Raw genomic sequence first — 26,159 nt, 5'->3', positions numbered from 1 at the left:
AGAAAGCCATCAACTCATCTTCTCACAATCACTCAGAGGGATGATGAGCTGCTAAAAGACTACGTCATCCGTTTTAACGCTGAAGCTATCTCGATCGACGATCATTCCAACTAGATAGCTCTGGCCGCCATGGTAGCCCGCCTAAAACGAGAAAAATTCCTCCTCTATTGGTAAGACCCCCCCGACTACCCTCGTCGACCTACTTAACCGAGCTAAAAAATATTCCAATGCTGAGGAGTTCTTTAGTTCACAAAGAGCTGCTTGAGAAGGAAACAATTCGGCTAAGGATAGAAAGCGAAGGGAAGAAGGGGAGTCCTCTGCTGTTAAAGCCAAAAGAAAGAAAGAGGATGACCAAGACTGAGACCAACGTACTAACCGACATACGGAAAGTCACTTCCATCGGTACACTCCCTTGAACACCAAGTCAGAGCAGGTACTTGAGGAAACTAGGTTGAGCAAGAAAACCTGACGACTAAGCTGGACCAATCAACCGAGCTCGGTAATAAGACTCGTCGGCCAACCCCGACCTACTCGAATAAGAGTGACCTCCCTTTTTGAAAGGGAAAAAGGTGCTCACGATTCTATTATTGTGTTTTCTACTGCTTTATGGGCTTCTGCAATAAAAAGAACTTCCCCAGGTTAGGGGAAGAAAATTCTTTTAAATGATTTCTCGACTATCCGAACTACACGACTGACTATGATGACTTCCCTTACTATAGAAGGGAAGAAAGTCCTCCACGGTTAATTCTACTATGAAAGAACCTCCCCAGGTCAAGGGAGGAGAATTTCTTTCAAATTGCGACTATCCGAGTTACGTGATGGATGAATGGGACTTCCCTTAGTTAAAGGGAAGAAAAGTCCCTCCTATTAGTTATACATTGGCCGATGACTGGGACTTCCCTCGGTTGAAGGGAAAAAAAGTCCCTCCTATTAATTCTACCGTGCGCGATCTACCACTGAACAATCGACTTTTCAATCTTACGATTGTTCGGCTCACTAGCTCCACTCCGTCCGACCTTTCGACCTCTCGACCTCTTCAGCGCAACTTGCGGTGTACACGAACCAAGTTAGCTCGGTTAGCTAGTTTGACTCGACTTGAAAAAGCTCGATTCGACTTGGTTCGAAGCCGAGTTCGAGCAGAGTCGAGCTAATTTTTTGAGCTCGAAAAAATTTCGAATCGAGTTTGAGCTTGCGCGAGCTTGACTCAACTCGGATTGAACCAGTTCGGTGACTTGGTTACTTTGATATTGATGTTGCTCACCAAGTGTTTGATGAAATGACTCAACGAAGTGTAGCTGGTGGCAAGGAAGGTATGCATATGAAACAAATACCCTTTTTTTTCTTGATTTTTATGTTGCTTAGAAGGTGTTTGATGAAATACCTGTAAAACCACTGTTGTTGTTTTACATCCAGTGAGATTTTGAAGGTGCAGTCCATGTGTTTGTGAAAATGTTATACAGGCGAACTCAGCTCGAACTGGCCCGAGCTGTTGACCGAACCGAGCCAAGCTAAGTTCGAGCTGGGGTTAGCAAGTGGCCGAGCCGAGTCGAGCTGTGCCAAGCTCGACTTGGTTCAACTTGTCTACACCTCTAGGCACAAGGCATCATACAGTGTCAGTCTACACTAACTTACTTCCCAATCTCCGGAAGAACACTCGGAAGTAGGGGGGCTATTGTTATGGGTAAAAATGGACTGATCAGATGTACAGACTTGAAGACTATGGATTGCTTGAGGGCCGAAAAATCACCTTGGCCTCGGATACCGACCTCGGCCTTGGGTATCAACCTTGGCCTCGGAGGTCGGCCTCAACTAAAGATATCGACCTCGGAGGTCGGCCTCGGATATCGACCTCGACCTCAGAGGTCAGCCTCGGATATCAACCACCAACTTGGAATACAAATATACTTAGAATATATTCAGATAAGATCTTCCCGATATCTTCGCCATGGATATTAGGGAGATAACCATGACGCATCCGGAAGATCTCTTCCGTAATACGCAATCACTATCCAAGAGGCATTGCCATATACGCTACCGCCCCCAAAAGCCTGTAAATACACCCGCTGCCATGAGTAAAGGTACACACATAACAAATATCCCGATTCTTCTACACTTTCTGCAGACCTACCCTAACTTAAGCATCGAAGGGGCCCTGTCCCTAGCCTTAACCGGCGCCCCTAATGTCTTCCCTTGTTTTCCATTAAATCATAGGTATTTCGGCTATGAGGAGGTGAGGAAGGATCGACCGGATTTTTGCATCAACATAGTGCATCCTAGTGGTGTGTGCGTGCCAAATCAAAGGTAGTGGCCCCGCTAGAGTGCACCTTAGTGGTGTGGGTTGGTGAGTCAGCTTTCTATTTTTAATTTTTAGTTTTTGGGGGTGGATGGGTGTAGCTCATCATCCAAGCCTTATCATAGTTGAATGAGAAATTTTAGGACAACTATAAGACTAGTCATAGCATGGGACAAAATGTTGGGCAGTTATGGTACATGTTCATGGGATGACCTAGCTCAAATGAGGATGTTAAGATGGATGAGTGACAAGGCAAGGAAGGATGGAATCAAGGTATTCAATAATGGTAAAGGTGGTTGTGAAAACCAGCCTTATGGTCATTACGATATAGGCAATAGTAACTATTATGGTCCCCTTTCTAGGAGTTAGTTAAATCAAATGTTATTGGAGGAAATTAGGGAATGTCTTTAGCATATAGAGTGGGATAAGGCTCTTGGCCCAGATGGGTTTCCACTAGCCTTTTTCTCTCTTTCTAGGAGTTGGTTAAATCATACGTTATTGGCTTTATCCCATAAATTTTCAAGTCTGGTTGTATTTTTCTAGAGTTGTGTTCTTCTTTTCTTGTTCTAATTCCGAAGGTCGATGGCGCCGTTTCTCTAAAAATCATTGGTTTATTTGTCTGACAGGTAGCCTATACAAGATCCTCACTAAACTGTTGAGTTTTAGATTTAGGGATGTGTTGCACAAAGTAATGTGTTGCACAAAGTAATCTCCCCTTTCTAGAGTGCCTTCATTCTAGGGTGTCAGGCACTTGATAGTGTCCTTATTGCTCATGAATGTGTGGATTCATGTCATTGGGTTGGCAAGAAAGGAGTTCTCGTCAAATTAGATACGAAAAAGGCCTATGATTGCATGGATTGGGGCCTTCTTGATTATATTCAGGCCACATGGGGTTTAGCTCCAAGTGGTGAGGGTGGATGATCTCCTAGACTCCTACGCATTGTTCGAAGTATCAGTATTGCTACAAGTTTCCTTGGCCGAGGATATGAAAACAAATATTGATCTCGTCGATACCTGAAAATGTAGGAAAACATTGGGGAAACATACGGAAAATGATAGAATTTTTTAATGAAACTTCAAGAGATGCTAAAATACACATTTGCATATTTAAAATTTTTAAAAAATTGCAAAAAGAATGCATACATAATAAATTTTCATTTAAAGGGGGTTGAAAAACATGTGCGGTCGTGAGAAATCAGTTCAACGGTAACTAAAATGAGTTTATATAATACAAATGCAGGTACCATACAATAACTAAGACATGTAAAAGTAAATGAACTAAAAAAACATACCTATCCGACCAACCATCTCATTCATCCATCTATCCAACCATCCATCTGTCCTATCCATCCATCCCATCTATCCATCCAACCATCTATCTAACCAACCATCTAACCATCCCATCCAATCATCCCCATCCATCCATCCATCCCATGCAATCATCTATCCATCCATCCAACCAATTATTCGACCATCCCATTCAATCATCCAAACATCCATCTATCAAACCATCCAACCATCCCTTCCCATCCAACCATCCCATCCATTCATCCAAACATTCATCCATCCATCCCATCCATTCATCCAAACATTCATCCATCCATCCCATCATCCCATCCCATCCCATCCCATCCAATCATCCAAACATCAATCCATCCATCCCATCTATCCTTTCAACCATCCCATCCATCCAATCATTTAAACAATCATCCATCCACCCCGTTTATACATCCAAACATCCATCCATCCATCCATGCATCCATCCCATCTATCCTTCCTACCAACTACCAACCATCCATCTTATTGAGGGCCATTGGACTGATTCACATGGACTTTGGATTCTAATACCGAAGGATCTTTCTTAGGGGTAAACCGAATGCAAAACTAGCGGTTCAACTGGCTGTAAAACGACGAGGCATCCGATTGGAATTTCTAATTGATTGAGGTGGGTCAATTGCGTTAACTGACCAAAGAGATTGACGAGAGTTTCTTCTTCCTAAATAGTGACCACCACATATACCTTCACTATATAATATAGGGGCTTCCCAGCACGCGAAATGTAAGATCAATAGAATCCTTCACAATATACTCAGTTGGGTCATAAGTGGAAGGATTGGACTTATGATGCAGGACATGGAAAATTAAATATGATATGTAAGATTTCAGGCTTAGATCCTACCAATTCAGAAACAATCAAACAAATTCCATGTCCCACATGAAAATCTAAACATACAATTAAAAAGGGGAATCTATGCGGGTCCAAGCCGACACAGGCTAGGACTGAACCAATAAAAATTATAAACCAAACGATGTCAAAGGGAAATAAAATCAACTATTCATGCATAAAAATCAGTCCCTAATCCAAGGGATTCCCTACTTTCAATTCAAGGAATCCTAAGGTGATAAAAAGGGGCAAATCAATTAGGGATCATGTAATCTAGGGTTAGGATTCATGAAAAACGGCTATGAGAGGATAAAAGAGGATAAAAACCTGAGCCAAAAGATGATCCCGCGTGTGGACAACAACAATGGCCCAGACGGACGTGCGTGTGATCCCGATCGCACGTGTGTGGGGCCCACTATTCAGAAAAAGGCTACCTTGGCCCTGGTCGGCCAGGGATTTACTCCAAAACCCCCAAATCTCAGCTCGATCCAATGTACCGTGGTGCTCCGCCGAAATCTGGAAACCTGCTGTAATGAAGAAATCTGATGCAACAAAAGGACAAATTCGAAGTAAGGATGGTGGAGGAATATCGAAAAAAAAAAGATGATGGAAGATGGGGGTGAATTGGGATCGATGTGGCTTCGCACCACGGTAGTAAGCCCTTCGAAAAGGGAGGGCTTCACACCCACTTTTGAATTCTTCCACAACTCACGAAGAGAGCAGAAAAATAAAACAGGAATTTTTTATTAACTTCAATGAATCAAAAGAACTACAAGGGGTGCCTATTTATAGGAAAAATCCTATACCCCAAAACTCACACCATGTGCGCAACCTATTACTTGGCGATGAAGTAAATTAAAATAAAAACCAAACAGAGAAATCTAAAGCGTTCACAATGTTCTAAATAATAATAATAAACAAAACCTAAAATATGAAATCAATCCGACGAGTGGGCCACGATCATGAGATCCCATGATGGGCTTTTCTTGACTATCGGGCCCAATCTTTTGAACCAAACTTCGTCTTCTAGGTAGGAGACCCTCCCTGGACGTCGTCATCGAGCCAGATCGATGGTGGGGCCCTCCTACTCTGTGCGTCCGTGCGTAGATGGGGCGGCGTGCGTGCGCGCGCACACGAGATGTCCCCATCAACGTAACTACATTCACTGAATATCCTTCCTACCATCCCTCTTCCAGTACATGAAAGGCGGTAGCCAGAATGCTAGAGAGCAGCAATAGGAAAAATCGTTGGAACCCAATAAGGGATGTAGGGAATTGGCAGATCTCGGGGTCTCACCTAGTGGTGCTGAGGAAATTCCAAGGAGTGAAAGGAGGGCAAAGGGGCTAGGTTGGTTGTCCAATGAAGTTCGTAAGTTGGAATGTGGGATGGCTTGGGTGCCAACAAAAGTTCTTCCAAGTGGAGGATGTTTGCAATAGATCTCAGGCCCAACTGTTAGTTCCTTAGGAAACCAAGGTTTAAAAGGTCAACTAGAAGCTGCTAGGTTCAATCTAGGGGTGCAGGGTAAAAGAGTGGCCAACGCTCGATGCCGTGGATTCTGGGGGAGTGCTAGTTATGTGGGACCCACAGGTGTGGGTGAAGGACTACTGGAATGGTTGTTTCTCTATTTTGGTAGCTCTTTACAAGAGGTCATCGAGATGTAGTTGGGTCTTGTCGAGGGTGTATGGCCTGAACCAACCTGCTCATCCCCAATTGCAATGGGATAAACTAAGTTGAGTTCTCGATAGGTGCCTTTAAAAAAATAAAAATAAAAATTGGGGTGGTTTGTTTTTCTCACGAGAAGCTCAATGGAGATTGTATCTCAAGCAGCATGAAGGGGTTATCTTATTGGGTTTAAAGGCATGGACTTGCCAATGGGAGGTGTTAGATACACGTTATTTAATGGCCAAGAGAGGGTAGTCGTGTTGAAGCTTAATAGATTTGTAGTGTCTCTCTCGTTGTTGGAGAGGTTCCCGTTGGTGCATCAAAGGGGTCTCCCTAGATTGGTATTGATCACTCTCCATTATCCTTGGAGACCATCGATGATAATTGTGGCCCCAAACCCAACAGATTTGAATTTGCATGGCTGGAGGTGGATTGGTTTCTTAAGCTGGTGAGGGCTTAGTGGTCCTCTTTTGTGGAGGGTTTTGTGGGTTCTAGGCTTTTTCAAAAGCTCAAGCTGCTTAAAGAGAAGCTCAAGTGGAGGAAGAAAGAAGTGTTAGGTCTTCATTAATCAGAAATGGGTAATATTCTTCGGGATATCCAAGAGCTCAATATCAAGGAAGAGGGAGAGGAGCTATTAAAGGGTGAGAAAACCGTAAAGAAGAAGCTAATGTTAGAATGCAAAAGTTGTTTAAAGGAGGAAACTAAATGGTGTTAGCGGTTGAGAGTAATTTGGCATAAAAAAGGGGATAGGAATATGAAAGTCTTACATCGCATCGTTAGTGCTCAAGCTCGGACTAATAGAATTTCAAATGTGGTGGTGGGTAGAAGGCGGGTCGAAGTTAAATCCCAAATTTGTGAAGCTATTGTCAAGAAGCATTATTTATTATTTGTTAGCATTTCGAAGTGGAGATTGTCCTTCTCAAGAAGCAGATGTTGGAAGAAGTTAAAGCTGTGATGGATGCGCTAGGAAATGATAAAGCTCTGGGGCTAGAAGAATTCCCTTTGGCCTTCTTCCAGGTGTTCTTGGAGATGGTTAAGGCTAACGTGATGAGCTTCATCACTACTTTGAATCCATTCAATTGCCGACGAAGGTGGGTAGTAACTCCTTCATCGCCATTATTTTGAAGGAGGGTGTGGATTGCTTGAAGGACTTCAGTCTTATTAGCCACATAGGTAGTCCCTACAAGACCCTTTCCAATATTTTGGCTTTCAGGTTCCGAACGGTTCTATCGTATATCACATCTAACCCCTTGAAGTGTGTTTATTGCTGGAAGATAGATTCTAGATAGTGTGGTGCACGAATGCATCGACTTGTGTCATTAGGCTGGCAGAAAAGGAATTATTTGCTAATTGGACTTGGAGAAAGCTTACGACCACATGGATTGGAGCTTTCTAGATTAAATGTTGGGTCAGTTGGATTGTGGGCTTTGTTGGAGGCAATGGATCCAAGCTTGCGTATGGTTCACTAAGTTTTCCGTGTTGGTGATTGTCTCTCCTAACGGTTTCTTCAAGGCCGTGAGGCCTAGCAGGTGACCCCCCTCTCTTTTCTGTTTGTGGTGGTCTCGAAGGTTCTCACTAGAATGTTGAGTAAAGGGGAGGTTGTGGGTCTCACAAGTGGCTTCAGGGTGGACAATGCCAGCCTTCATATCTGTCATCTCCATCTTGCCAATGAGCATTGTTTGGATTATCCCCGATATCATCCGTATCTATAGCTCGGTGATTCTGATAACATTGGTAGTGATGCCAATAACCCTGACATCATAAAAAATTCCAAATATTGGCGATATATCGCTAAGTATCGCCAATGCATTTCCAATATTTTTTACCGTGTAAATTCTAGGTGTCTTTTGTGTCGCCAATGTATCGCCAATATTTTTTATTGTGTAAATTCCAGGTGTCGCTTGTATTGCCAGTGTATCGGTGATATTCAATAATATCGCTAGTGTATCAATATTGCCAAAAATTCGTTTATTAAAAAAAATTGGAAATAAAAATTTCATTTTCATTTTTTTTTTGGGCATATGGTTGTATGATGAAATGCATGTTTGTATGTGTGTGTATGCATGCATGGATGGATGGATGTGCGATATTCAATAATATCACCAATGTATTGATATTGCCAAAAATCTGTTTATTAAAAAAAAAAAATCATTTCAATTTTTTTATGGGCACATGGTTATATGATGAAATGCATGTTTGTATGAGTGTGTGTATGCATGCATGGGTGGATGATGGACGGATGGATGGATGGATGGGCGCATGGATGAATGGTTGGTTGTGTGTGTGTGTGTGTGGACGTGGGTGGGTGGGTGGATCCACCATTTACTCCATGTTTCCCCAATGTTTTCCTAAGTTTAGGCTCCATTAAAGGGAAAACTATTATTTGATTCCTAAATATACAAATATGCGTCTTTTTGGCTATTATTTGATTCTTAAATATGTAAATATGTGTATTTTAGTATCTCCCAAAGTTCCACTAAAAAATTTCACTTTTTCTCCCATGTTTCTCTAATGTTTCCCAACATTTTTGGGATAACGTGTGTGTGTGTGTGTGTGTGTGTGTGTGTGTCTCTGTGTGTATGTGTTGATCCACCACTTTCTTCATGTTTCCCTAATGTTTTCCTGAGTTTAGGCCCCATTAAAGGGAAACCTATTATTTGATTCCTAAATATACAAACATGTGTCTTTTTCTCTATTAGTTGATTCTTAAATATGCAAATATGTTTATTTTAACATCTCCTTAAGTTCCACTGAAAAATTCCTCTTTTTTCCCATGTTTCTCCAATGTTTCCTTGCATTTTTTTTTTTTAAAGATTGGGCGATATCATTAGTGATAACAATATTGTTTCCGTATCCCCAACCAACGAAACTTGTAGCGATACCGATACATCGAACACTAGCAATGACACCATCATATTTTGTGAGGCAAATAAATCTATGGTGGGCAATCTTAGAAAGGTTATAAGGTGCTTTACGGTGATTATCGGGCTTGAAGGTCAATATTTCCAAGAGCAAGCTGCTGGGGATGCATATGTCCAAGGAGGAGATGGAGAGGTTCGTCGAAGTTTTTGGGTGTCGGGCCGGGTCTTTTCCGTCAACTTATTTCGAGCTTCCACTTTGTAGGGGTAAGCCGACGAAGTATTTGTGGGATAAAGTTATTGAAGGAATGGAGAGGAAGCATATTAAGATGAAAGTGCAAACACTTATAATTAGGAGGTAGGATAATGCTTGTCAAAGCTGCTTTATCTAACCTAACCATTAGATATGCAATTATTTAGATACTTGAAGTCGATTTTGGCGAGGTTGGAAAGATTGAGGAGATATTTTCTTTGGCAAGGAGATGTGGATCGGCACTTGTTCCATTTGTTGGATCAGGGGGAAGTTTGTAGACCAGTAGACCTTATGGGGAAGGAGGTGCGGGTATTAGAACGTTGGTGGACGTTAATTCTACCTTACTGGGAAAATGATTGTGAAGGTTTGGGGTGCAAGAGGAGAGTCTTTGGAGGATCGTGATCGCTAGAAAGTATTGCACCAGTAGTAGGGGATGTTGAGTAAGGGAATCCGCTATGCATAGGGCGTCTAGCCTTTGGAAGGCGGTCGCCAGCCTAGCGAGTATAGTTATGAAGGGGTGTGTGCTTCTCCTTGGGGATGAGGATAGGGTCCAATTTTGTGAAGACGTTTGGCTTGGGAGGGTCCACTCTAGCTAGAGTTCCCTAGACTCACCAGACTCTCTTCGGTTACGGATATTTTGGTTGCCCATTGCTTCACTTTCTTGTGGGTGGGAGTCGTTTGGGCTCCTCCTTTTAGGATGAATCTCACTTACGGGGAGACAAATGAATTCATTCGGCTTTTGTCTCATCTTCAAGGGATCTTTCTTTTGCTGTCTGGGAGGGATACAATGGTATGGACTAAAGACCCCCCATGGTTCTTTCCAAAATTTGTGTTATGTGCAAGCAAAATGTAGAATCAGTGGATCACCTTTTCATTCATTGCCCCTTTGCTAATTCAATGAGGGGAAGGCTTTTCTACAGTCTTTAAAGTTTCTTGGATAATGCAACTTACTATCTATGGCCTCTTCCTCGCATGGCGCAGGCAGAGGGCACAAAGGCAGGATCAGGAAGAGGGAGAGTGAAGTGGCGGTTGCCCTTGATAGCTGGACTTTGGGCCCTTTTGGGAGAAAGGAATAATTGTTCCTTCTGAAATTGAGTGGGTCCCATATTGAAGTCTTTAGAAGGGCAAAACTTTGTGTTGGAGTGGGCTTCTTGATTATTCTTGGGTGTTGGTTTCATCTCTTGCTTTGGCTTGAGCTTTGTACAGTCTTTTGCCTGTTGGGCTTTTTCAATAAATCATATTACCTTTGAAAGAATTAGAAATGAATACATTCAAGGAAACCGAGGAGTATCACCAATGAATAATAAGATGAGGGAAAGTAGATTTAGATGATCTTGTCATGTACAATGAAGACCAAGAACTTCACCAATTATGGGTGAGTTCAAGTTTAAGGCCCAAAAGGACTTAGGTGGAGATAGTAAGATAAGACTTGATGTCCTATGGTTTAGCTAAGGACATGGTCCTTGATTGAATGGAATTACGGAATGGGATTCATGTAGCCGACCCCAATTAGTTGAGATAAGGCTAAGATGGTGATGATGGAGGGAGGGAGGGAGGGAGGGATGGTTCCTCACACACGGACAGATGTCCCTTCTGGTCTTTTCATGGTCCCTTTGGCCTGGGGTTTGCCCCTAGCCCTATGCATAGTATACACACACGTGAGTCTTGGATGCATTTTAACTTAAAGAACCTTTTCTCCCTTTGACTGATACTAGAATGGATTATTTATGGATAATCTTGTCTTGAACTGCTCACAGATTGCCATGTGGTTGATTCTATGGTGGAAGCCTATTCAAGTTATTCTCATCGTATCCAAGATGTTCTTTGCAGGTGTAGTTTTGTCCACTAGAAAATTGTCTTCTCCATTATGTGCAAGTAAATTGGAGTTTCCTAAAATGAGAAAATGTAATTCTTACTACATTTCAACATGTATATCGGCAGGTGTCTCATTGTTCGCAGCCTTTGGGTTTCTTCTCTATGGAGGGAGGTTTGGTTCTAATTTTCATATCTCTATAACAGTTGGTGAATCTATGCAACCTCATGAATGCATACATATTTGCACTACTATAGACAGTAAACATACATCAAACAATTAAGGACTTGTATCCATTTGCACAGATGCAGATGGATGGATTGTTTGCATCTACACAAATATTTTGGGACATCCAGTGATGCTGTGCTACATATAGGAGCTTGTAAACAAAGGGATACTGTTTGTACTTCATGCATATCAGACCATGTAAATCTATATTTTTAGACCTCTAAAATGGCATTTTCTCACTGCCTAACAGGCATACTCCCATTCATGCCTTTTCTTGCCATCTACTTGTCGTTGCCATCTACTTTTAACAGCTTCACATAGAAACACACACTCATTAAGGCATATTGCATAGAGTTTCACACCCAAATATTTAGGAACATGCAGACTCTTGCCTTTTGCAGATGGACTTAAAATGAACCATGACTGTTGGGCATTATCAATATTGAACATCTAGGGTGACAAAACATTTTAAGACAACTAAAGACATCAGTGATCCTGGTATAAAACTTCTTCCTTTTTTGAAGGGTCTGATACCTGTCATTTGTTGAAGTGGTTCCTAACATCTAGAAAGTCTTGGGTTGCACAAGCAATGCCCATTCTGACTAAAAATGAATAACAGATTTCTGTTTGCCTTTTGCAAAACAGGATTCATAAAGGCAACCCAGAATAGCTGTGGCAAGGCAATGATGATAATATGTTGATGATGATCATTTGTATTTTACTTTTGCACTAATATCCTTTACATTTTCTCACTAATTGCTTTGTTAAACTCACAATGTGGCTCTCATTTGTTTTGCTTTATTTTCTTTATTTCATATATCATACCTATTTAGGCATATCTGATTCTTACCCATGTTTTTTAAAAGGTAACACTACCAGGGTTTGAACCCTAGATCACTCACACACACACTACACTGTCTCCACCAGCGCATTTGATTCTTACCTGTGTTGCAAATGGAGATATGGAAAAACATGGAACCCCCACTCAATGTTCGAAATATTGGTATCGCGCAATGTATCGCAACCTTGGGATACAGATACGTATCGATTATTGCATGGGATATATCGTTCGTATCGCGTAATTTATCGCGCTTTTTGGGTAACATGAGGAAACATTAGCAAAATGGTTGAATTATTTATTTATTTATTTATTTTTTATGAAACTTCAGGGATTATTTTTTTTTTTAAAAAAAAAAACCTTAATACACACTTTTAAATTATAAAATCTCAAAAAAGAAGTGCACATAATAAATTTCCCTTATACAAGGTACTAAATTATGTGTTATCTGATTGAACTAAGGTAATTATATTCAAATTTATGCATAACATTTATAAATGTATAAATATATGTATGAAAACATAACCAATGCATTCAAAAGCAAAAGATATAGTAGAAATTAGAAAACATACCTATCAATGATATGTGTATTCAATATCCACCCCGTCCATCTATTTTTCCATATCATTTTAGAACATTATCCAAAAAATGAAGCAGATCTAATAATCAGGGGGACCATACAATAAGAAACAATGGTGATTGACCATTAGTGGGCCACAAAAGTTTTGGATCAAGCGGATAATTGTTTTTTCCCTTCATTCAAACTTATATGGATTACACAAGTGAAAATAGTTGGAATTGATGCTACTGTCCATAACTTCTTGGAGCCACAAAAGGCTCTAATCAATTGATGCTACCGTAAAAAACAATAGGGCCCACCTGGATGCATGCACAACATATCCGCATCGTCCATTTGTTTTGCAACCTAATTTTAGGGGTTGGCCTAAAAAATGAGGCAAATACAAATTTCAGGTAGATGTGGACCACTCCATAGGAAATAGTGGTTATTGACCATTAAAAAATTTGCAGGCCACAATTTTTTTTGGATCAAGCTGATATTTGTTTTTTCCTTTAATCCAAGTCTGTGTGAACTTATCAACAGGTTGGATGGTCACAGTGGACCCTAGGAAGTTTTCAATGGTGGGGGATCAATGACCATTGTTTCTTATAGTGTGGTTCACTTGAAACTTGTATTTGTTTCATTTATGGGACCATGTCATAAAATAAGCAGTCCAAACAGATGGATGGCGTTGTTTGCAGTACATACATCGAGGTGGGCCCTAAAAGTTTACTCATGTACGCAATTTGTTTGGTCAAATCCAAGCAACCAACGACTTGGATGGGACCCCAACTGTGGGGCTACCTCGACATAAGATGGTGTATCAACACTATCAATTCATTTTAACATATCATTTTAGGACATGGGCCGAAAAAGAAGGCAGATCCAACTCTGAAGTGGACCACACCACACAAAAAGTTGTCATTGCATGACCACCATTAAATGATTTTGGGGCTATAAAAATTTTGGATCAAGTTAATATTTATTTTTTTCCCATCCAGGTTTGTCAAACCTTATGAATGGATTGGATGGCAAATAAACCTCACGGTGGGCCCTAAGAAGCTTTAATGGTAGATATCATTGCCATCACGGTTTTCTGTGGTGTGGTATACTTGAGCCTTACATCTATCTCCTTTTTGGGCTCATGCCCTAAAATGACCTATGAAAGTGGATGGACGGTGTGGATTGGCTGGTGTATCACACACCAGCGACCTGGATGGTATGGCTACATGTCGTGCGAAGATGAGCGGTGACGCTCCTCGAGCTCGAGTTGTACAAACAGTTAAAAGAAGATCAAAGTTACATGGGCCTCAAAATGATGTATTTATTATATCCACACCGTTCATCCATTTGGAGAGATCATTTTAGATCATGAGCCCAAAAATGAGTCATATCCAAAGCTCAGGTGGACCACACCACAAATAGAAATGGGACAATGATTCTCATTGTTAAAACATTTGTAGGGCCCACCATAACGTTTATTTCTCATTGTTAAAACATTTGTAGGGCCCACCATAACGTTTATTTTCCATCCAATCTGTTCATGAGGTCACACAGACTCGGATGAAGAGGAAAGTCCACTTGATCTTTGGATCTATCTTATTTTTCAGCTCAAGCCTTACGACAAGCACTCCAAATGGACTAACGTTTTGGATATAACATTTACCTCATGATGGGACCCACAGAACTTGGTGACGTTAACACATCATCTAGGTCGGTGGTGTGCGGTACACCAGCCCATCCGCTTCCCGTAAAAGGGGCTCGAGACCCTTTTTTTCAAGCAGAGGCAACCCTAAACTCTCTCCCAAATCTTTGATTTATTCAGATTTCGCCAAGGAGTTATCCGGATTTCACGGAGTATTTCTTGGATTTCGCCCAAATCTCTCTTGGATTTTGTGATTTCTCTAAATTTTGACGGATTTCGCCCAAATCTCTCCCAAATCAGAGATTTTGTTTACACTAACCTAACGCTTCGATTCAAATGGCTCGTCAAACGCAACTTCGATCAGGGATCTCCTCTACAGGTACCGAAATCTACCTGTTGAAAGTTTTTCTTCTCTTCTTTTTCTTTTTCTTTAAAAAAAAAAATCATTTTTTTTTTTCGGATAATGATGTTGTCCCAACATCCCGGAGTTGGCTATATTAGCCCAGCAATTGTTGTTACAACAAATTTATCAAAAAAATAAATAAAATCTCGATAAAAGTGATAGTATCGTTGATATCGCATGATATTTAGGTCGGTATTAAGCGATATCGAATGATATTTGGCGATATTATGTGATATTTATCGATATATCTATCGAGACAAAGTATTCTGTACTTTTTTTCAATTTTTTAGTCTCTTCAGAAGGGTTTCATATCGCTAGACTGCGATACTGATAATATCGGCCGATAGTATTGATATTTCGAACACTGCCCCCACTAACCTTTTCTAGTAAATAACCGAAACCAAGGAAAAACTCATTTTCTAATCTGTTGGTAAAGGGGAAAATGTCACACCATCAAGTTAATCTTAATTTTCCTGCATCTGATCCTTGATATAAATGTGCCCAATGTTTGTAGTATTAGTAACGTTACATGTATCGCTGGTTGAGAATATTGAATCATCTATCAGTTGATGTTAGTGAATTTACGACATGGAAGGAGGAAAGGAATGAAGAGAAGAAATGAGGAGAAGGAGAAGTGAGAGAGGAAAGAGGAAGAGAGGTTGTAAAAAAAGATGTTTGTGTGTGTTAGGGCAACCAAGACCTAACACTCACTTTTATTATAATGATAGAGCACAAACACATACTCCTCAGGAGAACATAACACTGTGTACATGCACACACCCAAAAACACAAATACAAAATATCCACACTCTTTAGTATCGATATCATTGACCGAGGACAACATTGGAGAAACATGGGTACAGTGATGGAATTTCTCAATGAAACTTTAGGAGATGCTAAGATACACATATTTGCATATTTATGAATCAAATAATTGCAAAAAGTACCCATATATAATAAGTTTTCCTTTAATGGACTTGGGGAAACATTTGGGGAAAATGGCAGAATTTCTCGATGATACACATATTTGCATATTTAAGAATCAAATAATAGCAAAAAAGATGCATACATACTAAGTTTTCCTTAAATGGGGGCCTAAGAGCATGTATCATTGCTTAGAAAAACATTGGGGAAACATGAGGAAGATGGTTGATCCATCCATCCATCCATGGAAGCATGCATGTACATACATAAAAACATGCATGCATGATCCATCCATCTATCTATCCATCTATGCATGCATGCATACATAAATACAATGACACATACATATATGCATACATGATCCATCAATCCATGCATGCACACATACACACATACAAACATGCAACCAACCATCCATCTGTCCATCTGTGCATGCATGCATGCATACATATATACACATACATGCATGCATTTGATCATACAACCATGCACCTATAAAACAAATTTTGAAATGGAATTTTTTTAATAAACAGATTTTTGGTGATATTGATACATTCGCGATATTATTGATAATATCACTTATACATTGGCAATGCAAGTGACATCTAGAATTTATACAGTAAAAATACCCCGATGCATTGGTGATCCTTTGTGATATGTCGGCGATACATCTCTGATACTGGAAAATTTTGATACTACCATTGATGATACCGATACATTGGCCATATCAATACATTGGTAATACTCAGTGAAATGTTGCAATACATTTTTTTGATGGCGTAACGGCCATTTTTTGGTTAGAATGCTGTTTGTCAAGCAGTGTCAATACTTAACTTGACCTACTGAAGTCAACCAATTTGGCCCTAATTGAACACAGATCAGGTATGATTTGGTGGATTAGAACCCGCTACATATAAATAAAACAAAAAGATGGAAAAATGGAAAAGTTATGGTTTATTGTTTCTTCTGACATTTACCAAAAATAGCCCACTCCGTTTCAATTCATCAAATCTTACTCAAATTTTGTGTTTTGATCATCAAAATAGGCCTAGATATAGTTTAAAATTAGTTTTATTTATTATTTATTATTGTTTTTAAGCTTCCGTCATGGTTGACATGAAGAAAGAAGTGGAAAAACGAGAGAATTTTGAAAAAAAAAGAAGAAGTCCCTTTATGGTTGTATTGACCCTGTAATGGTGCTGATAATGGATCAATTCACCCATGTTTGCATAATGGGGGTGAATGATTCCTCCATGTATCGGCCGATGTGTAAATGCTTTTTTAGTACCATGAGAACTATGCTTACTTTTTAAAAGTTAAAAAATAAATAAATAAATAAATAAAAATAAATAAATAAATGTGCTTTGGGGCTAATTTGTATGTTGGAAACCAGTATCTGCTCCATCAATGGACAGTTGACAGCATTTGTTCTATTTTTTAATAAAATTTCGCTATCAAATCACAAAAAAAAGAAGAAGGAAGAGTGTCATATTTTTTTTAGACAGAATGATCACATGTTTGAACATATGCAAGTTCCCATGCATAGATTTGAGCTGTGTGAAGCCTCCATTGTGATGTCTTTGCCATTCCCAGTCACCCAATGTTAGGCCCAGATCCCTAAAATAAGCCTAATCCAAAACTCAGGTGGGTCACACCATAGGAAACAACGGGTGGCAATGGGGAGGGTGTCCAATATAGAAACTCTAGATTGTGTGTGGGCCCCAAAGTGATGTGTATATGCTATGCAATCCAGTCATCGGGCATGCCCTATTAGGATGAAGAGACTTCAAAAATCAGCCATTCCATAACTCAGGTGGGCCACACCATAGGAAACAACAGGTAGCAATGGGGAGGGGGATGCCCAATATTGAAACTTCAAGATTATGCATGGGGCCCAAAGTGCTATGTATGTGCCATCCAATCTAGACACATCATGGGAGATTCCGTATTAGGATGAAGAGACACCCCAAAAATCAGGCCAATCCATAACTTAGGTGGACCACACCATGTGAATTTAAAGGTTTTAGGCTGAGTTTACTCTATTCCCTTTTGTGTGCCCACCTGAGTTTTGGATCCGCATGACTTTTGGGATGTACAGCGAAGATAGGGCAGCGCACCTGTCATGGTTCGGATTCCACACACACATCATGATGGGACCTAGAAAAGCTTGAAGGTATACAAATTCATGTTTGGATGTACGTGATCATGGCCTTTTCGGGCACTTGTAAAGCATTTGTTGTACAATCAGCAACAGAAAAGTGGTCAATGACATGGAAGATGATGATTGCGTCTCCAACTTTGCATTGGGAATTTTGTTCCCCTTTCGTTTTTAATAAAAAAAAAAAATTTTCTTTTGTCACCTTCTCAAATAAATAAATAAATAAAGAGAAAAGAAAATGTGTGCTAGCACAGACATGTTTCCATGTCAGACACAGAGACAAGGTATAGGACACAGGAGTTTTTAAATTTCAGCTTCACTGACAAATCCATGCAGCTATTTAAGTTAAAATGTTTATTTTATTTTATATATTTATTACATGTAAAATATTTCCATTATAATCATCATATAAACTGACCTAAACTCAATTACTTTTCTTTTGTAATAAAGTAGCCAAGACCTAGAAGCTAAAAATGATTCAACGTAAGATTATCTTCTATTTTAGCCATATCCAAATGCCAGACTCACAAACGCATGTGCATGTCAACACCACAAAACTTAAAAGAAGTGCCGTGTCCATGTTGCATAGGTTGTGAAAGATTTATAAAGTAGAAGCTATATCATTTGCAGGCTCTCCATATCAGTGTGCCCACATTTCTAGTAAATATAAGGGCTTGTTTGGATTGGTAAAATTAAAAAAGGTAGAGTTGGAATGGATAACGTCACGTCTAAGGAAAATCGTGGATAAGTTAATTCATGGAAAAGAATCCTAAAAAGTGTTTTTTGGGTTTAGTGAAATGTGGAATGGTCAATGGTCAAAAAGTGAAATCTCTCTCAAAAAGTGTGGAAATGAGTGAGGACTATCGACTTTTTTGGGGGAAAATGAAAACGCCCTTTTTTGAGAGAAACTATGGACAAGAAAACTGTTTTCCACTAGTTACTTTATTACAATCGATGGAAAACGTCACATCTGAGGAAAATGTTTTCTTTCCACAGTTTTTGGATTCCACTAATACAAACAAGCCCTAAGCCAAACCAGAATAACCTTATTTTAAAATGTGTCATACTGTCAGCAAGAGGTAGTGTTCAACCACCATGTGTCATGGAGATCATGCTTCCAAAGATTTAGAGACTACTGTGACCACAAGCATTCTGAGGTGCAGATGCATTGAACTGACATGCATACTTAAAAAGTAGTGACTTCTTCATCAACAACATCTGCGTTCCTTGCAATTTACTGTTTGCAGCTTCCTGCTGATAGGCTCTTCTTGATGCTGCAACGGTTTCCTGTTGAATCAAAAGGGCGGCGCAAGAAATTACAGGAGGTATTTACTCGTCTTTTCATTTGAATGATGTGGTTATTCTGCACATACAACAATTGGGTTCCAATAGATCTCTCATTTACGTTCTGGCTTTTACAGGTTGGTTATGTAACCACCATTTGCTTCTCATGTTTCTTAGCAAGATGTGTAATGGTGAGTCTACCTCATCCTCTCCAGTTGCTTGGTATCTGATCTATACTGTGGAAAAGGGTTACACGATTTCTGCTCTCAAATCTTCCATTACAACTTCCATTCTCTCTGCTACAGATGTCTTTCAATGCATTTGACAAAGCTGCAGACCTTGATGTTTTGAACCATCCAGTTCTGAACTTCTTATTCTATCTGGTAAGCTTTGATCCCATTCATATTTTTGGACATGGACAAAGATGTTCATGTTGACTTGGAAATTAGAAAACATAAAAGCATTTGATGTTTCCGGTGCACATAACATTCTATGTTAGAGGTCAATGATTGATTGAGATTTTTAACTACCTTCTCTAGATTTGAGGGGCCAGCTTAGTTTCAACATATCATTGTCTTTACAAAAGGCATCAAATATCATTCCTCGACGGATCCTAAGGATAGTCATGGGAATCGAAAAACCTAACTGATTACTCAATGATTGGTGATGGCCCACTCCTGGGTAATTTGGGGATTTGGGAACATCAAAGTGGGTAGGGCTGTCAATGGGTAGGGTCCTATAGTACCCATACCTGGGCTAACTGTATTCGGGTTTGGGTCCTTTTGGGTCTAGGTCTAGTTCTTGAAGACCCGTACCTGGATTTGATTGTGTTTGGCATGGTGTGTCGTAAAGGTAATGGTGGCAACTGTTATACGTTACGGGGTCGTAACGGCTGTAACAGCCGTTATGGAAAAGAAATGACCCGTAATTGCCGTTAACGGCATGTTACATCCATTTTAAAGGCCATAATAGCCCCGTAATGGTCTATTATGGGACATGTTTTTCATACTTTTTAATTAACATTACGGGGCAGATACATGTTTTTCGGGGGGGTTTTTCAATATATATAAAAATAAAAAAGAGAGATCGTAACGGCCGTTACGAGGCCATAACAGCCGTTAAGTCCCGTATCGTAAAGGTAACGGTGGTGGCCACCTTGGACTGTTTGGGTACCCATTGAGCCTTTGAGCCTAAGTTTTGAGTTGGGCTTAGGACAAATAAGTGCGTGGTTGGGCCACAGTGTACAGTCCACCCAGTGGATCACTTCCAATCTATTTAGTGCTCGTGACATTCAATCCTCCTAATAGGTTGGCCCCACCATGAGGATCACCTAGTGCAAAAATCAGCCTATCCACTCATCAGGTGAGCCACTCCATAGAAAAAAGTGTATAGCCATTGATAAATAACAAAATATGTATATGGCCCCTTGATGAGTGGATAGGGCTGTTTTTTGCATATAGTATTCCTTACATTGGGACCAATCTATTAAACGGGTTGGATGTCCCATGTACTTAATAAGTTAGAAGTTATCCACTGGGTGGACCATAACTTGTGGTTCAACGAGTTGGACTTGAGATCCTCTCTCTCTCTCTCTTATATATATATATATATATATATATTGCCGAATGCTCAACTGCGGACTAGTTCGCACAGAACTCGTGCGAACTTTTTAGAGAACTCATCATATGTGATGTGACTCTGAAATCTGAACGGTCCACGTGAAGCAGCACCTCATGAAGCCCCCCAAGCCCAATATTTACTTCGATGCAAAACTTTGGTGGGCCATGAAAATTGAAAACAGTTTCCTCCCTTTATTTGCATTTCTCTTTGCTATGGACCATCAAAAATTTATATCGGGGTGATATTTGTCCCTTGGGGTTTCATGGGATTCCGCATCACATTGACCATTCGGATTAAATGCCCATGACACATGTGCAAAGGTGCGCATGTGCGTAGGTGAGCATGACTCTCTCTCTCTCTCTCTCTCTCTCTCTCTCTCTCTCTCTCTCTCTCTATATATATATATATATATATATATATATATATATACCTGCGCGCCTTTGCACATGTGTCCTGGGCACAAAATCTAAACCATCCACGTGATGTGGCACCCCATGAAACCCTCTGGGCCCAACTTTCACCCTGATCCAAAACTTTGGTGGGCCATAGAAAAATAGAGGAGAAATCAAGGGAGGAAACTATTTCCTTTTGCCATGGCCCACCAGAGTTTTGGATCAGGGTGAAAGTTGGGCCCTAGGGGTTTCATGGGGTGCCGCATCATGTGGACAGTTCAGATTTTGTGCTCATATCATGTGAGATGAGTTCTCATGTGTTCTCGTGAGAACTGGTGCATGAAATGCTCACCTAGGAATCGGTTCTCACGAGAACTCGTGAGCACTTTTTGATATGTGATGTGAGCCCAAAATTTGAACGGTCCATGTGATATGGAACCCCATAAACCCCCAAGGTCCAGCTTTCAGCCTGATCCAAAACTCTGGTGGGACATTGACGCAGGGATGAACATGATGAGGTCGAGCACCGTCTCCCTCAAGAGGATAACTGTTCTGAATCCACAGAACTTCTCTGGACTCCTCACAGAGGCTTCTCGAATCTACGAGAAAGAAAGCAAGCAAAATAAAAAATAAATTCTATAAAATTCGTAATTGATTAATGTTTCACAACCCTTTAAATAGGGATACCAAGCAATGGGAGAGAAATCAGAAGCAAACTACAACTAAAACTCCTAGAATTCGCAACTTACTATAAATAGTAAACTTACTATTTATAGACGGTCGTGATGTCTACTAGTGCGCAAGGTTTTCGGCCAAAAATAGTAATTGTCCTATTTGACTTCACCAAACCATTCTCCTAATTATTCTAAGCTCTTTTCACGTTGGGCGCAACTCCTAAAGCCCAACGGATGAAGAGTTATAATCAAACTAAAACTTACTATTTATAGTAAAAACGAAATTAAAATAGGGAAACGACCGTCGATCCGGGGGTATTTCGCAAATCCGTCTTGTGCAACCCGCATAGCGGGGTTGGTTGGCTAAAGTAGCTCATTCTACTCCAAAATCATATATTTTACGCCTGATAACTCATTCCGGATTGCGAGATACGCCCGATCTAAGGTCCGACGGTCCGGATCACTTCTGTTGTCGACTGGGCCTTTTCTAATCCATCTTGGCCATGAAACTTTCTGCGACCTGCTCTACATCAGGCACGACAAAAGGAAAGAGTTACCTCCCTTGATTTGCCTCTCTTTGCTATGGCCCACTAGAGTTTTGCATCTGGTTGAAAGTTGGGCCCGGGAGGGTTTCATGGGGTGTCGCATCACGTGGACCGTTCGGATTTTAGGCCTATGACACATGTGCAAAGGTGCACACGGGTGCTCACCTAAGAAGGTGCAGAACTGAGCATGTCTCTGTGTGTGCGCGTGCGCGCGCGTAATGCTTTTCTGTTAGTCTTTCAAAACTATTAAATTCAACTTGACGCTACCTGGACCTGACCTGTCTTGACTTTAACTGTGTCCATCACATGGACCTGAGCCAAACCCCACTAGACCCAATTTTCGAACGGGTCCAAAAGGAGAAATCCAAACATGATCCAATTTCTTAACTGATCCAATAAATGGGACCAAAACTTGTTACAACCATGTTGGCTCCATTGGTTACCCATGGATCTGGGTAACCATTGACAACCCTAAAAGTGGGCCCTAGGTGTATGCTAGACCAGTCATTAGATAACTATGTTAGTATTTTCTGTTTGCATGAGTACCCTTGCATTCCTCTTATTGTTTTCTTTTATCCAATGTGACAGAGTAGTTATAATGATAATCGTAGCAACCGCAGCAGCAGCAAAAGCAGTAATGACAGTAATAGCAACAGACTAAAAGTACTATTAACAATAAGAAATATTGAATTTTGGTGGAAGGCGAAAGGGGGTTGATGTTCATTTCTGTTTGCAGTTGGTGGAGATCCTGCCCTCTGCTCTGGTCCTTTTCATCTTGAGGAAGCTGCCTCCAAAGCATGGGATCACACAGTATCACTCTATCCATTGAGAGGATTGACATGACAGATTGTTACAGTGGATGGCTGCATGAGAACCCCAAAAAAGGCATGGAGTGTATGTTTGGGGAGGCATTCTCTATCGCCCCCAAACCAGGCAAGCAAAAGGTGGAAATCATGGAATCACAACTTCAACAGTCATAGCGAGGAGTGGCAAAGCTGGTGATATGGGTCTGGCAGGCTCTGCTTTTTATATCAGTGGCAGGGTTGGATTTGTGAAAATGCACAGTAATGATGGTGAAATATCGAAGGTGGCACTTAATGACTGCGCTTCATTTGTTTTTTAATTGTCGTTCGTGCTCATTTTACTTTGTCCTGCATGCCATGTATGCTTCCAACTGTACCATCTTCACTGTCTTCACCTGTACAATAAATGTTCCTTCTAATTTTTCATCCATTTGCACTGGCATGCCATTCATGCCGTTATGATTTGATACTCTAGACCATTGATTCTAAATCTCCATTGGATGAATTTAAGGCGTTGGATGTGCCACTGCTGTTTCCCTTGTCATTGTTGCATGAGTACCATCCTTGCTTTCACCTGAAGTATACAGTATGAGGCCTTCTACTCTTACAGGTGGTAACGCACACACGATCAGGCCAATTAATGCAGCAGTGTGGGCTAATAGCCACACATGATATCTGGACCATACATAGTTATTGGCGGTTGGGTGATGCTAATCCCTGGGTCAGGATTTTTTTACTGCAAATGGATTTTTGAAAAAGAGATTAATTGAACATATGGTTCAAACTCACGGTGGCCAAAGTCCTCTCTTGGACGGTGAGGATAATGTCAGATCAGTTTGTTTTCGGATCAAACAACGTTACACATCCATAATGTGTAGATACCCCTCTTGATTGAATGCAACTGTATTGAGTTCTCATCTCCCAGACATTGGTAATGGAGAAGTCTGTTTGTTCTGTTTATTCATTTTTTACTTTAACCAGACCACTGCTAGAAGAGTTTGAATTCTCAATCTTGCAACACTCGGTGCACCCACATGCATGATAGGACCCACCAGAGTAATGGTCCGGATTGGTAAAACCATAGCAGGATTTGGGTGCTGCTGTCCACATCACATGTATGTGCCAAAAAACATTGTTAGTGATCATTGCATGTAATGATGCATGTGTTGTGCAGATATGGAGAGCACTTCAAGGACGATCCTTGGATAGAAGATGACATAGATGAAACCAGCGTGTTTCACATACCTGTTAGTTGGCCATTTGCTGATCATGGATACCCTTGCTCGCCTATGGCCAATTCCTTCATTGTAATCGGAAGTCCTTGGGAAATGAGAACTGGAAAGAGACCCATGAAAGATGAAGAATCCCAAGGTGGATGGAGCTTTTATCTTCCCACTCTCTGTATCCACCATTCCTCATGCCTTTGAATGTTAGGTCTCTATTTCTGCTCGTGAGAATGAGAAATGTGTTTTTTTTTTTTTTTTTGGATTACCACAGCATACCCAGGATACATATTATAGTTAGTTTTGCTAATTTGACATGAAGGTTGCAAATGCCGTCTTGCACCCAATGTTATGTTATGTCAGCCGTTCATTGGCGTGGCATGAAAATCAGGCTGGTCTGTCTAATAATGCTGCCCACACATGTATATGGAACTTGGGCTACCCGTGAATTTTATATAAGGATTCCTTGTATTCATACATATGGTCCATCTGATGAGTGGACAGACCTGATCTTTGTGCTGGTTCATTCTATAGAGTGTTGCTTTCCTGATGAACAGCTTAGATCACATACATGTGGCAAACATTGGCTTATGCACTTTGATGTAAATGTGCTTGTTAAAATTAGCCCAACTCATGAAATAATTATCTATAATATGCTGCAAAGTTTAGACAACATGTACCTTGGTTTTCATCTATGGAGATCTAAACACTTCACTTACGTCGGGCCTTGATTTTCAGTTTTTGGACATTTAGGGCCTGTTTGGGCGGTAGGATTAGAAGGGATTAGGTGGGATGGGATTCAAAAAACATAATTATTACCTATGGCTGGGATTGTCCCCTGTTGCCATGGGATAAAATTAATGCCATGCTTTGTTGATCATATGGTGGTACATTGAATGGATACACCCACCATCATTTGAAATTAAAGAATAACACACATGTGTTATATCTAAACCGTTCATTTGTTTTGTAACCTCATTCTATGGCATGGCTTAAAAATGAGGTAGATCCAAAACTTATGTGGCTCCAAAGAAGTTTTCAACGGTAAGTATTCAATCCCCGTTGCTTTCTATGGTGGGGTCCACTTGAGCTTTATAGTTACCTGATTTTTTGGCCCATGCTCTAAAATAATCTCGATAAATGGGTGGACGGTGTGGATATAGCCCACACATCATGGTGGGACCTATACAACTTGCTAACATTGAGTGAAATTGGCACAAGACCCAATGCAATTCCATTTAATGTAATTCCAAGCTTTTCCATTCCTCCCAAGCATGGAGTGGAATTGGCACATAACCAGATGAATCCCATCCCACCTAATCCCTTCTAATCCCACCGCCCAAACAGGCCCTTAAGTACTTTCCAATTCATGTTTGAGAAATGCTTTCGATCATCAATTAAGGAAATTTCTGAATGCCACAAATTCCATCATATTAAAAAAGAAGCAATTAACTATGGTTATTTAATGATGTTAGAACTTCAAAATATCTCAAACTACTCATGCATCTTGTTGTGAGGATAACTGGAACATGATTTTAACTTGGTTTCATCAAGGGTAGACCTCGTCCTGTGCTCTGATACCATATAAATTACAGAGAAAAGCACAATGATTCTTGCTCCTAAGACATACAAACATGCATATAGGGAGCCATTTGCCTGCAACCTCCCATCTTGATTTGCATATTCACAATTGGAATAGTACAAACTAACTTAACTATTTTTAGAATTATTCGTAACTCAGCCAACTCAAGTCTGCTATGTTTTGGGCCTAAGTTGTCATGTACATTCAGATTGTGCAAGACTTGGCCTTCAACTTGCCT

The 26,159-nt window shown here is 40.4% G+C and overlaps 1 protein-coding gene and 1 long non-coding RNA gene across 2 annotated transcripts in view; both read left to right on the top strand.

Annotated features, from left to right (window-relative positions):
- LOC131243021 (tobamovirus multiplication protein 3) overlaps positions 1 to 23,542 on the top strand; it is a 31,179-nt gene extending 7,637 nt beyond the window's left edge. The window contains exons 6-11 of the mRNA XM_058242076.1: positions 10,988 to 11,060; positions 11,172 to 11,217; positions 19,060 to 19,123; positions 19,220 to 19,273; positions 19,388 to 19,465; positions 23,050 to 23,542. Coding sequence (XP_058098059.1) covers positions 10,988 to 11,060; positions 11,172 to 11,217; positions 19,060 to 19,123; positions 19,220 to 19,273; positions 19,388 to 19,465; positions 23,050 to 23,142 — 408 coding nt within the window. The 3' untranslated portion in view covers positions 23,143 to 23,542. The remainder of the gene's footprint in view (positions 1 to 10,987; positions 11,061 to 11,171; positions 11,218 to 19,059; positions 19,124 to 19,219; positions 19,274 to 19,387; positions 19,466 to 23,049) is intronic.
- LOC131243022 (uncharacterized) lies at positions 11,224 to 12,453 on the top strand. The gene is made up of 2 exons (XR_009169810.1): positions 11,224 to 11,769; positions 11,917 to 12,453. It is a non-coding gene; the product is annotated as an uncharacterized LOC131243022 (long non-coding RNA).
- Positions 23,543 to 26,159: the final 2,617 nt, after the last annotated feature.

Source organism: Magnolia sinica, chromosome 4, assembly GCF_029962835.1.
Source record: "Magnolia sinica isolate HGM2019 chromosome 4, MsV1, whole genome shotgun sequence".
NCBI classification, from domain to species: domain Eukaryota; kingdom Viridiplantae; phylum Streptophyta; class Magnoliopsida; order Magnoliales; family Magnoliaceae; genus Magnolia; species Magnolia sinica.
Note: the sequence above shows the minus strand (reverse complement) of the source record. Positions and strands in the feature narration are given on the sequence as shown.